The 13,338-nt window shown below is 30.4% G+C and overlaps 1 protein-coding gene across 3 annotated transcripts in view; it reads left to right on the top strand.

Annotated features, from left to right (window-relative positions):
• The window catches only part of LOC145277987 (uncharacterized), a 595,242-nt gene that overhangs the window by 28,202 nt on the left and 553,702 nt on the right, over nt 1–13,338 (top strand). For 2 of the 3 annotated variants that reach the window (XM_080130127.1, XM_080130129.1), the window contains exons 6-8: nt 219–390; nt 2,293–2,471; nt 8,056–8,162. In XM_080130127.1, the coding sequence (XP_079986253.1) occupies nt 219–390; nt 2,293–2,471; nt 8,056–8,162 (458 nt within the window). The remainder of the gene's footprint in view (nt 1–218; nt 391–2,292; nt 2,472–8,055; nt 8,163–13,338) is intronic. The other variant, XM_080130128.1, reaches the window with a different exon arrangement.

Raw genomic sequence — 13,338 nt, 5'->3', positions numbered from 1 at the left:
AGTATTGCCCACACTGAAGATTGAACCTTCAGCCACCAGGAGACAGTCACTTACAATTGATTATCACTTAGCTCTCATAGCCATTGCTCCACAGGTTCTTGTGAACAAGTTGTACTTGAGGAAGGTTGGAGATTACATCGACTGAAACATTTTAAAAACGACCGTGTTATTATTTCTTCCTTTTTTACTTTAATTCCTGACTTATTTGTTTATTTTAGATCTCAAAGAGGAAAAAGTCGATGCAAAGCTAGAGACCAATCTTAAACCTGCAGCGACAACAAATCAGGATAGCAGCCATGTTGTTAAAAATGGTGAGACGTCATCCACAAAAGAAGTCCCCCATGAACATCAAGAAAAAGAACTGAAAGAGGATCCACCTCAATACAGCAGGTGAATTGTTTTATTTTTCTTCGATTTGCTGCAAAATAGTTCCATTGATAAAAATAAACATATTTATAAAATCAATTCTTATTAAAGTAGAAATATGTATTAAAGTGAATACGTATCAAATATTTTTTATCTATTTAAAAAAAAATGGGATTAATGTTTTCTCTTCAAAGTAAATAACAAGTCAAATATGTATGATTTGATGTAAAAAATATAAACCGTTATTATAAGTATATTTTTTGGTCGACTAAAAAGAACACAAAAAATGTTGGAACATTTGTTTATAATGTTATTTTTATATACTTTTAATTTTGATTAATGAGGTTTTATAAAGGTTCAAGAACTTCTGACATCGATAAGAACATCAATACTAATTTCAATTATTTTGGATTTTAGATCGACTGTTTAACTGTGATGTTGCAACACACATACATGCAACTTTGCTTTATATATATAATAAAATACAATATGAATAGACCCGTGTTTTCACTTTTGTCACCTATCGGCTATTTAACTCATTATTGGATTTACCAAGCCAATATTGGCAACCATGGTGCAATCAGTGCAATATATGCTGATGAGAGATAGTTACCTTGAAACACGCGTGTACGTAGATTACTGTTTTAAAAATAAAAAAACAACCACAAATCTATATATATATATATATATATACTAGCATTTCAGCCCGGCGTTGCCCAGGTGTTTGGAGGTGTATGCTGAGCAAAAAAAAAAAAAAGAGTAATTTTTTTTTTAATTTGACCCCTATTATGACCCCTTAAAATCTATAGTTTCGGGCTCGAATCACTTTATTAAGTTAGATCCAGGTTCAAGGAACCTATATCTAAAATTTCAAGTGTCTAGACCCAAAATTGTCGGAGGAGTTTGGTAGAGTTCTTAAAGGTCAAATCGTTGAAATTTGACCCCTTAACAGCAGAATTTCTGGCTGACACCCGTCATATCGATTTTCCCAAATCTCAGTACCCGGTATTTCAAATTTGGAGTCTATAGACTAAAAATTGACAGAGTTATTGCGTAGGGAAATGTACACAGACAGACAGACAGACAGACACGTTCACTTTTATAGATATATATATATATATTAACTGACCCATGCCTTTGTGTTGCCTGAGAAAGTAGATTAACTCAAGTAATTTCATGCCCAAACAAAAGTGTAAAATAATCTGATGTTGTCCAGTTGGTTAAAAGAGAACACAAAAAACGTCGGAACATTTGATTCTAATGTTATTTTTATTTAAACGTTTTTATAAAAAATATTTAAAAAACTTTTTAAATTGATTAGGAAACCGGATTAAAGGTGCTGATTTCAAATATGTGGTTAGTTTGGCTCTTACATCAACCATTTAACTATGATACTGCAACACACACACACACACATATATATATATATATATATATATATATATATATATACAGACAATTTTGCTTTATATATAGATGTGATTAAAAAATAATATATATTGAAATAATAATTAATTATTCAAGCTTCCTTATGGGGCGAACACTCTGGAAGGAAATATGAAAAAGTTATAACTCTGATGCCATGATATATGTACAAATATTTTTGTTTTATATATAGATATTATTTGTTTTTGTTTTTGCGGTATGTTCTGAATTAATTCAATTATTTATGAAAGTGCATTTTTACCTAAATGCGAGTTGGAAATAATTTTCCCTTTAACCAATTTGGTACCCCCATATGGGGAGCTGCATATATATTGTTTTTAAAATATAATTATCCACTGACACATATTTTGTGTGTGTGTATATATATATATATATATATATATATATATATATATATATATATATATATATATATATATTTAATTTTTATTTTATATATATATATTTATAAATATAATATTATATAATATTTATTTGTAGAGAAGCATCTGAGAAGAATTCAACTTCCGATCCGCAGACAAATGTCCTGATGAATACAGAGGCTAACAAGACACATGTTCCCACCCTTAATGATTTGGCAAAACCCACAAAACCATTCCCAGCGACCCAGCCATTATCTTTGTCTGAACGGAAAAGACAGCAGTGGCAGAGAGAAAAAGGTACATACTTTGTTTCGTGATCGTTGGTGGTATTATGATGAAAAATTTTGCTAGAACTCACAATGAACAAAAAATTCACTACAAAAACTCATCTAGCTACAACCACTATCAATAGTTTCCCTTTCCCTCTCTCTACCTATAATTTAATGAAATTTCCATGAACAAAGTTTCTTAAGACAGCTGACTACAACATGGTCATTTTGAAGTCTAATATAAATAAATTCTTGTTGATTTGCCTTCTTAAATAATCAAATTCTGCACAATTATGACCATCATTACCAATCATTATGGTGTGATCTCACTGGCGTCACAATACTCATTTAAACCTTATCCTCGAGTGGTCTTTGAGCCTTGATAAGTGGTGAAACTAGTAAAAAAAACACAAAAAAATTTAAAAAAAAGAAAAGATCTCTAAGAAATAATGTGCTTAACCTATTTCTCTAAACGTCACACAAACAGTAAAATTTCTCTTTAAAAAATCATTTTAATGGATTAAGCTTACTTTTAGAGAAGTAGAGAATTCCTTTTTTAGTTCAAAACAATTTGATAGATGTGACATTCTAAAGTTTATTTGAGAGATGGAAAGATGTCAGAGAAGGATGGAAGCTACATTGATGGTTAAATAATCTTAATACTGTGGGAGTTTTTTCTTTGAAAAATTTTTAGATGAGGATTTATAGCTTGGATTATTTTGATTATTCGGACTACTGTTCTCATCTTGGTTGTTATTGTTGTATATTGGTTTATATTGGAGGAGATGATATATTAAAACGTGTCATGTGTTATCTAGTGGATGTAAGATGTTGTTCTTTTAACAGACAAATAATAAACATATAAATCATATGTATGTTGTATCAGGACATGATATTGACGTGTAAACTGAATCATGTTGTATCAGACTTATCACACGGGATATTTTTACAGTTCATATGTAAGAAGAATAATATATGCTTCATACCTTTTTTGCTTGAAGAGTTCTTCTGAATCTTCACGCTGCTCCGTGACAAACCATGAAGTGGTCAGCACCAACCAATTGAGACATCTGTTCTTATTTGTGAAACCATTAAAACAGCTCTTTATATTTTTATAATATAAATTTATTACAGTTGTCTCAAATGGTTTTCACAGGATCTGCAGTTCGTCTACATTTCTATTCTTACAGCTTGCTCCCTAGCTGTCTGTCCACCCCAGTCTAGACGTCTGTCCGCTCTGGTGGTCAATCCTCAACTCTCTGAATCTCTCCAAAACTAACTACATCACGTGTTCTCTTACGTCACCTAATTACGTGTCTCATACCAACCTAATCCACAGCTAGTTATTTGTTTATTCAAAACCCCAAAATAATGTTAACATATATTTTCTATTTTCACATTCCTTTTGCGATTCACACGGCAATAATTTCTTCCTCAATTTAATTGTTTATTCTTCTAATCATAATAACTGATCCAGCGAGCATCCGTCGCTCAAATCAATTAATAAGAATACAATAACAATAATAATGTTTTGACCATTGACCTCGCTTGCCACAGTTAACAGATACTACGCTATAATCACAGCCTAAAAGGTCATAACATTACATTATTTCACAATGTTTCAGCAAATGTAACTTCTGACCTTCTTCTGGTGCATTTTTTTAAAAACTTGTGGATCTGTTGAATTCAGTAACCTATACTGAATTTCACATTGAACTCTTTGTTTGTTCTATAGGGATTGATTGTTCTCATTCTGTCAGTCATTATTGGATAGAAGTATTAATTATTTTAATGTTATTCTTAATTATTATCACCTGTAGTAATTATGAACATGGCATGTGTGTGTCCAGGGCATAGGCTGTGATCGTCCCACTCATTGTGCTTGTTCAAAGTTGTTGTCCAATTCAGTAAGTGCAGCAAAAAAAAAACAAAAAAAACCCCCAAAATTCTCATCACAAGCAAAATCACGTCCAGTTTATAAACAAAAAACAGATATTTATTTTTGCAAAATGAAAGTTTTGTCTGACCAAACCCAAAACACATAACTCTTGTTAATACAGTCCTTCAGCCAATAGTCTCAAAGACTTAACTTGTCTGGAAAGGCACACTGGCAAACTAACCTGCAGCCTAAAAAAAAATACTACCTAACTTAAACGTTCAGTTACCACTCCTCCTTTAGAAGGCCAACCCTGACTACCACTTCTTCCTATTTCCTGGAATCTTTTCACCCCTGACTGATTCTGGTCTTTGCTAGTGGTCACCATTCAACCACCCAGAAGTTGACTACTCAAGATATCCACTGAAAATAACAGCCAGACAATCTCCATTCATAAAAGTTTATCTGCAAATAATCTTGGACTTTATTTTTCTCACAAAGGATGGTCCCAACCTGACTCCCTGTTCTATTCATTTAATTTCAGACAAAGAAAATATCTTCTCAGTAGCCAGATTCCAACCTGATATTTTCAATTCTCTATGCTCTCCCCTTATCTCTTAGCCAAATATCTATCGTCTTCAATGTCTGCCATTCATATGCACCAGCAAACATGCAGCGCAGTGCATGTTTGCATAATGACTAAACTTTCAATCTCCAAAAGACTGTCATTTAAAACTGATTTTTAATCAACACCTTGAACCATTACACCACAGGTTCATAACTGACACTTTTACTTGGTCATGACTGATGAATCAAGGATAATAAATCCTGTGGAATAAATAAAACATCCAGTTCAAAATTCTGTATGGGTTTCTGAAACATTGTGAAAATAACCATATGTTTTTCAGAATTCACTGATCTATTCCCTGCTTCCTTTGTTCCAGCTTGTTTGACTCGGTTTAAGCATCTCCATTAATTCACTGTTTTGATACATCATTGTAATACAGTTTCCTATTCCAGTATCTTCTTTTCAAGAACTGCAGAAGTTTGGAACTCTTTTCCTGCTGACTGTTTTCTTCCTATGTATACACTTTTTTTTCAAGACTAAGATCATTAGGTATGTTTTTTTTCAAGACTAAGATCATTAGGTATGTTTTTTTCAAGACTAAGATCATTAGGTATGTTTTTTTTCAAGACTAAGATCATTAGGTATGTTTTTTTTCAAGACTAAGATCATTAGGTATGTTTTTTTTCAAGACTAAGATCATTAGGTATGTTTTTTTCAAGACTAAGATCATTAGGTATGTTTTTTTCAAGACTAAGATCATTAGGTATGTTTTTTTCAAGACTAAGATCATTAGGTATGTTTTTTTTTTCAAGACTAAGATCATTAGGTATGTTTTTTTTTAAAGACTAAGATCATTAGGTATGTTTTTTTTTCAAGACTAAGATCATTAGGTATGTTCTGTCTTTGTGATCAGCCTTCATTCTTGTTAGTTTCTTATATCAATTGGTTTCGTATCTTGTCTTAAAAAATTTCCATTCAACAAAAGAGATGAGAATAGTTATCCGAATAATGTAAAATAATGCAGTAGTTATTTTAAAATTATTGACTTATAAACAAATAACTTTATACAAATAATAGCAGTTTATTGTTATTGAGAAGCAACTTATTGCATCGTTTGATCTTATTCAAGATCTGAAGTGTGCGCTAATGTATTTGTATTATTTGTATTATTGTTATGATCTTGAATGTCAAGTGGGTCTTGTTGAACTCGGAAATCTTCATTTTATTTTATAAATAGTGGGTTTGTGCGTGGGGAGGCGTCTGACCGTTACCGGCCATAAAATATGTCTAAATATATTTTAATTCATGCAGATGTTGTATTTATTATTACAGAGCCAATTGGTTAATGAATATTATATATATATATATATATATATATATATATATATATATATATATATATATGTATATATATATATGTAAGTGGAGAGGGCTCCCGTAAGCCGTGGTGAAGGCAACCTTTCTAGGAGAAGCAAATTTCTGATTTAAAAAACCATAAAGCGGAAGAACATTACCCGCATTAAGCTGGTCTGCAGTTTAATCTGTTGCTGGCTATCTTGCTCTTGCTTGTTGCTGGATCTCAACATTTTGAACCGAGAGAGAGACTTAGCTGTCGTACAAAGCTAAGACTCTGTAACATTATATTTGTATAGATACTCCCTCAGGCATTTGGACTCATGGATTTTAAATGTCTGAGGGAGTGGCACTCGTCTGACAAGACGTTGCAATCATCATATGTAAGTACTAATTTTAAAAGTTAAAAAAAAATGATAACTTTGGAGCTATTAGCTAGAATTGAAACCAAAATATTTAGTGCTCCAGCTGCGTTCCCTACAGTTTGAGCTATCAACACATAGATGAGAAAGATTTAAAATTAAACTGCTTCAAGCCATGCATGAATTTGTGCATGCACAAAAGTAATAAAAATATATCAGCAAGCTGAAATGAACATTTTGCATTTCAACTTGCTGATATATGTCTGTACACATTCATCCATCTAAGCAGAGAAATTTTACTTGTTATAAACCATCCTTGATGTATGATTACTATTTCCTGTTAATTTAAGTGTTATGTGACCAGTAGTTTAAGAGTTTATCAGTTAAATATTTTCAGGCAAACACACATACAGCTTCTTTTTTATTTATATAGATTAATTTAATCACCAGGAGTAGCTTAATTCATAATCTTGTGTGAAAAACAAGAATCAATCCACACCCAAAATAAAGTAAAGTCAACCAATTTAAAATTAACAGGAAATGATCTAAGGGAGATAACTACATATTATAAAATGAGTTACCTCCCTCTCAACCATTAAGATAAGATAAAATTATGTACCATTCTTAAATTAAATTTAAAATAAGGGTAGTGGTAGGATAACTTATTGACAAATAAAATGAGTTAGAAATCAACAAATTTTGAAAACAAATGTTTGAATTTGTAAACAAAGATAACTGCATGCTTGCCGCAAGCCGTGTGTATTCCTTTTATTGTTATAATCTTATAAACTGTTTAAATATAACCATATAATCCAGACTCTGAAAAATGCATGTATTTCTGAAAAATACAAAAATGAATTAGGCATTAGGCCTTTCAAAAGTTTTGTGGAGGGAGTTTATGGTCATCCTTGTGACTATATCTTATATATGTGTATCATTTTTCTAGCTAGAATACACTTCTATTTCTTGTTCTCTTTCGGTGGAGGAGAAATCCTTCACGACTGAGACAATTTTTATTTTTGTACCTTTTCTCCACCTTAAAAAACGACCCTGGTGTCTAACACTGTCCCGTGGGGAGGCATAGTAAATAGGTACTATAATACTACATAGGTACTATAATACTACAGCCACTCCAGAGTTGACCTACTCAAGATTTTCAAATCAAATGTTTTTCTCCCCAGACTTTGGTTGAAGATTTTTTTTTCCTAAGCTGAAACATCTATAAGCTGTGAGTAAACAAATATTGGAATTGTTTGAATTGCAAGTAATTTATCTTTTTTCTGGATACTTTATTGGAAGAAGCAAAATATTTTACTCATATGCTTTGGAACTAAAACTGAAAAAAAATCTATTGAGCTAAAACACATAAGAACTTGATTAAAATTTAAGCAAAAAATCATATGCAATAAACAGATGTTTCTTATTGATTCCTCTTTTTCTTTATTTTTATTAGCAGAGCAGTTACAATTATATGACCCTTGGGGCAAGCCTGGGGCTGGGGCTCCTTTACTTGACACCAAGGGCCAAGTGATTACAAATTACAAAGTATGCAATTCTCAGGTATGTCAATTTAAATTTTCTCCGCAATGACATAGTGGATAAAGTACTTGGTAAAAATTCAGTTGTAAAGTTAGACTCTTTAAAAGGGTGAAAGTTATATCCTCAGCACAGGCGACACTTGAAATGCAGTTGTGAAATTTTTAGGAGTTCTATCCAGTCCAAAGCATATCACTAATGTGGATTAAATAAAAGGTTCTGTTAAAAATTCCATGGAGATTCCTGAGTTTGAAAATATACTCAGAGGTCACATAAATTGAAACATTGTGAAAAAAACACTAAAATGAGAACAGTAGTCCAAAGAATCCAAATAATACAGTAAAAATGGAAGCATACTTACTTTATATATCATAACAAATAAAGGGGACTGTAGTATTGATGATCAAAAATTGCCACATGTCAAGACTTACGGAAATATCTAATATTAGTGAATTCAAGCAAATTTCTGCATCACAATATATTTGATCTTTTCTTTATATTAAAAGTTGTAAGATATACCTTAAAATATTTTAGACTGTATTTCTATAATACTGATAAAAATAAATAACCTAATCTAAAATTTAACAAAAATTGATTATAAAAGCATGAACTAATGAACTACATCCCTATGAAATAAGCAAAATCTCACAGGTCCGCGTACATGGGAAATTACAATTTTTGTAATATTTCAATTTTGTCGTGATTTAATGTTTAAATAATGGAAAATCAGCTAAAAAGACATAAGAAATACATTATGACACTAGTATTCTTCAGTAAATATGGAAATCATCGTGTACACCAAAAACGCTATAAAATAGGCAAAATCTCACAGGTCCGCGTACATGGGAAATTACAATTATTGCAATATGTCAATTTTGTCTTGATTTAATGTTTAAATAATGGAAAATCAGCTAAAAAGACATAAGAAATACATTATGACACTAGTATTCTTCAGTAAATATTGAAATTTGCATCTAAACCAAAAACGCTATAAAACAGTCAAAATCTCACAGGTCCGCGTACATGGGAAATTACAATTTTTAAAATATGTCACTTTTGTCTTGATTTAATGTTTGAATAATGGAAAATCATCTAAAAAGACATAAGAAATACATTATGATACTAGTATTCTTCAGTAAATATTGAAATTGGCATCTAAACAAAAAACGCTATAAAATAGGCAAAATCTCACAGGTGCGCGTACATGGGAAATTACAATTTTTGCAATATGACAATTTTGTCTTGATTTAATGTTTAAATAATGGAAAATCAGCTAAAAAGACATGAGAAATACATTATGACACTAGTATTCTTCAGTAAATATTGAAATTGGAATCTAAACCAAAAATGCTATAAAATAGGCAAAATCTCACAGGTGCGCGTACATGGGAAATTACAATTTTTGCAATATGTCAATTTTGTCTTGATTTAATGTTTAAATAATGGAAAATCAGCTAAAAAGACATTAGAAATACATTATGACACTAGTATTCTTCAGTAAATATTGAAATTCGCATCTAAACCTAAACCACTATTAAACAGGTAAAATCTAACAGGTGCGCGTACATGGGAAATTACAATTTTTGCAATATGTCAATTTTGTCTTAATTTAATGTTTTAATAATGGAAAATCAGCTAAAAAGACATAAGAAATACATTATGACACTAGTATTCTTCAGTAAATATTGAACTTGGAATCTAAACCAAAAACGCTATAAAACAGTCAAAATTTCACAGGTCCGCATACATGGGAAATTACAATTTTTGCAATATGTCAATTTTGTCTTGATTTAATGTTTAAATAATGGAAAATAAGCTAAATAGACATAAGAAATACATTATGACACTAGTATTCTTCAGTAAATATTGAAATTTGCATCTAAACCAAAAACGCTAAAAAATAGGCAAAATCTAACAGGTGTGCGTACATGGGAAATTACAATTTTTGCAATATGTCAATTTTGTCTTGATTTAATGTTTAAATAATGGAAAATCAGCTAAAAAGACATAAGAAATACATTATGACACTAGTATTCTTCAGTAAATATTGAAATTTGCTTCTAAACCAAAAACGCTATAAAATAGGCAAAATCTCACAGGTGCGCGTACATGGGAAATTACAATTTTTGCAATATGTCAATTTTGTCTTGATTTAATGTTTAAATAATGGAAAATCAGCTAAAAAGACATAAGAAATACACTATGACACTAGTATTCTTCAGTAAATATTGAAATTTGCATCTTAACCAAAAACGCTGTTACATGGGCAAAACCTATGAGGTGCGCGTACATGGGAAATTACAATTTTTGCAATATGTCAATTTTGTCTTGATTTAATGTTTAAATAATGGAAAATCAGCTAAAAAGACATAAGAAATACATTATGACACTAGTATTCTTCAGTAAATATTGAAATTTTCATCTAAACCAAAAACGCTACAAAATAGGCAAAATCTAACAGGTGCGCGTACATGGGAAATTACAATTTTTGCAATATGTCAATTTTGTCTTGATTTAATGTTTAAATAATGGAAAATCAGCTAAAAAAGACATAAGAAATACATTATGACACTAGTATTCTTCAGTAAATATTGAAATTTGCATCTAAACCAAAAACGCTATACAATAGGCAACATCTCACAGGTGCGCGTCCAGGGGAAATTACAATTTTTGCAATATGTCAACTTTGTCTTGATTTAATGTTTAAATAATGGAAAATCAGTTAAAAAGACATAAGATATACATAATGATACTACTATTCTTCAGTAAATATTGAAATTTTCATCTTAACCAAAAATGCTATAAAACAGGCAAAATCTCACAGGTGCGCGTACATGGGAAATTACAATTTTTGCAATATGTCAATTTTGTCTTGATTTAATGTTTAAATAATGGAAAATCAGCTAAAAAGACAAAAGAAATACATTATGACACTAGTATTCTTCAGTAAATATTGAAATTTGCATCTAAACCAAAAACGCTATAAAATAGGCAAAATCTCACAGGTCCGCGTACATGGGAAATTACAATTTTTGCAATATGTCAATTTTGTCTTGATTTAATGTTTAAATAATGGAAAATCAGCTAAAAAGACATAAGAAATACATTATGACACTAGTATTCTTCAGTAAATATTGAAATTTGCATCTTAACCAAAAACGCTATGAAATGGGCAAAACCTATGAGGTTAGCGTACATGGGAAATTACAATTTTTGCAATATGTCAATTTTGTCTTGATTTAATGTTTAAATAATGGAAAATCAGCTAAAAAGACATAAGAAATACATTATGACACTAGTATTCTTCAGTAAATATTGAAATTTGCATCTAAACCAAAAACGCTTTAAAATAGGCAAAATCTCACAGGTCCGCGTACATGGGAAATTACAACTTTTGCAATATGTCAATTTTGTCTTGATTTAATGTTTAAATAATGGAAAATCAGCTAAAAAGACATAAGAAATACATTATGACACTAGTATTCTTCAGTAAATATTGAAATTTGCATCTTAACCAAAAACGCTATGAAATGGGCAAAACCTATAAGGTCCGCGTACATGGGAAATTACAATTTTTGCAATATGTCAATTTTGTCTTGATTTAATGTTTAAATAATGGAAAATCAGCTAAAAAGACATAAGAAATACATTATGACACTAGTATTCTTCAGTAAATATTGAAATTTGCATCTAAACCAAAAACGCTTTAAAATAGGCAAAATCTCACAGGTCCGCGTACATGGGAAATTACAATTTTTGCAATATGTCAATTTTGTCTTGCTTTAATGTTTAAATAATGGAAAATCAGCTAAAAAGACATAAGAAATACATTATGACACTAGTATTCTTCAGTAAATATTGAAATTTGCATCTAAACCAAAAACGCTTTAAAATAGGGAAAATCTCACAGGTCCGCGTACATGGGAAATTACAATTTTTGCAATATTTCAATTTTGTCGTGATTTAATGGAAAATCAGCTAAAAAGACATAAGAAATACATTATGACACTAGTATTCTTCAGTAAATATTGAAATTTGCATCTTAACCAAAAACTCTATGGAATGGGCAAAACTTATGAGGTCCGCGTACATGGGAAATTACAATTTTTGCAATATGTCAATTTTGTCTCAATTTAATGTTTTAATAATGGAAAATAAGCTAAAAAGACATAAGAAATACATTATGACACTAGTATTCTTCAGTAAATATTGAACTTGGAATCTAAAACAAAAACGCTATAAAACAGTCCAAATTTCACAGGTCCGCGTACATGGGAAATTACAATTTTTGCAATATGTCAATTTTGTCTTGATTTAATGTTTAAATAATGAAAAATAAGCTAAATAGACATAAGAAATACATTATGACACTAGTATTCTTCAGTAAATATTGAAATTTGCATCTATACCAAAAACGCTACAAAATAGGCAAAATCTAACAGGTGTGCGTACATGGGAAATTACAATTTTTGCAATATGTCAATTTTGTCTTGATTTAATGTTTAAATAATGGAAAATCAGCTAAAAAGACATAAGAAATACATTATGACACTAGTATTCTTCAGTAAATATTGAAATTTGCATCTTAACCAAAAACGCTATGAAATGGGCAAAACCTATGAGGTTAGCGTACATGGGAAATTACAATTTTTGCAATATGTCAATTTTGTCTTGATTTAATGTTTAAATAATGGAAAATCAGCTAAAAAGACATAAGAAATACACTATGACACTAGTATTCTTCAGTAAATATTGAAATTTGCATCTAAACCAAAAACGCTACAAAATAGGCAAAATCTAAAAGGTGCGCGTACATGGGAAATTACAATTTTTGCAATATGTCAATTTTGTCTTAATTTAATGTTTAAATAATGGAAAATCAGCTAAAAAAGACATAAGAAATACATTATGACACTAGTATTCTTCAGTAAATATTGAAATTTGCATCTAAACCAAAAACGCTATAAAATAGGCAACATCTCACAGGTGCGCGTCCAGGGGAAATTACAATTTTTGCAATATGTCAACTTTGTCTTGATTTAATGTTTAAATAATGGAAAATCAGCTAAAAAGACATAAGATATACATAATGATACTACTATTCTTCAGTAAATATTGAAATTTTCATCTTAACCAAAAATGCTATAAAACAGGCAAAATCTCACAGGTGCGCGTACATGGGAAATTACAATTTTTGCAA

The sequence above is a fragment of the Euprymna scolopes genome, chromosome 6 (assembly GCF_053919585.1).
Source record: "Euprymna scolopes isolate OS-2025 chromosome 6, ASM5391958v1, whole genome shotgun sequence".
In the NCBI taxonomy this organism is placed as follows: domain Eukaryota; kingdom Metazoa; phylum Mollusca; class Cephalopoda; order Sepiida; family Sepiolidae; genus Euprymna; species Euprymna scolopes.
The sequence above is the reverse complement of the archived record's forward strand: the minus strand, read 5'-3'. Positions and strand labels throughout refer to the sequence as shown.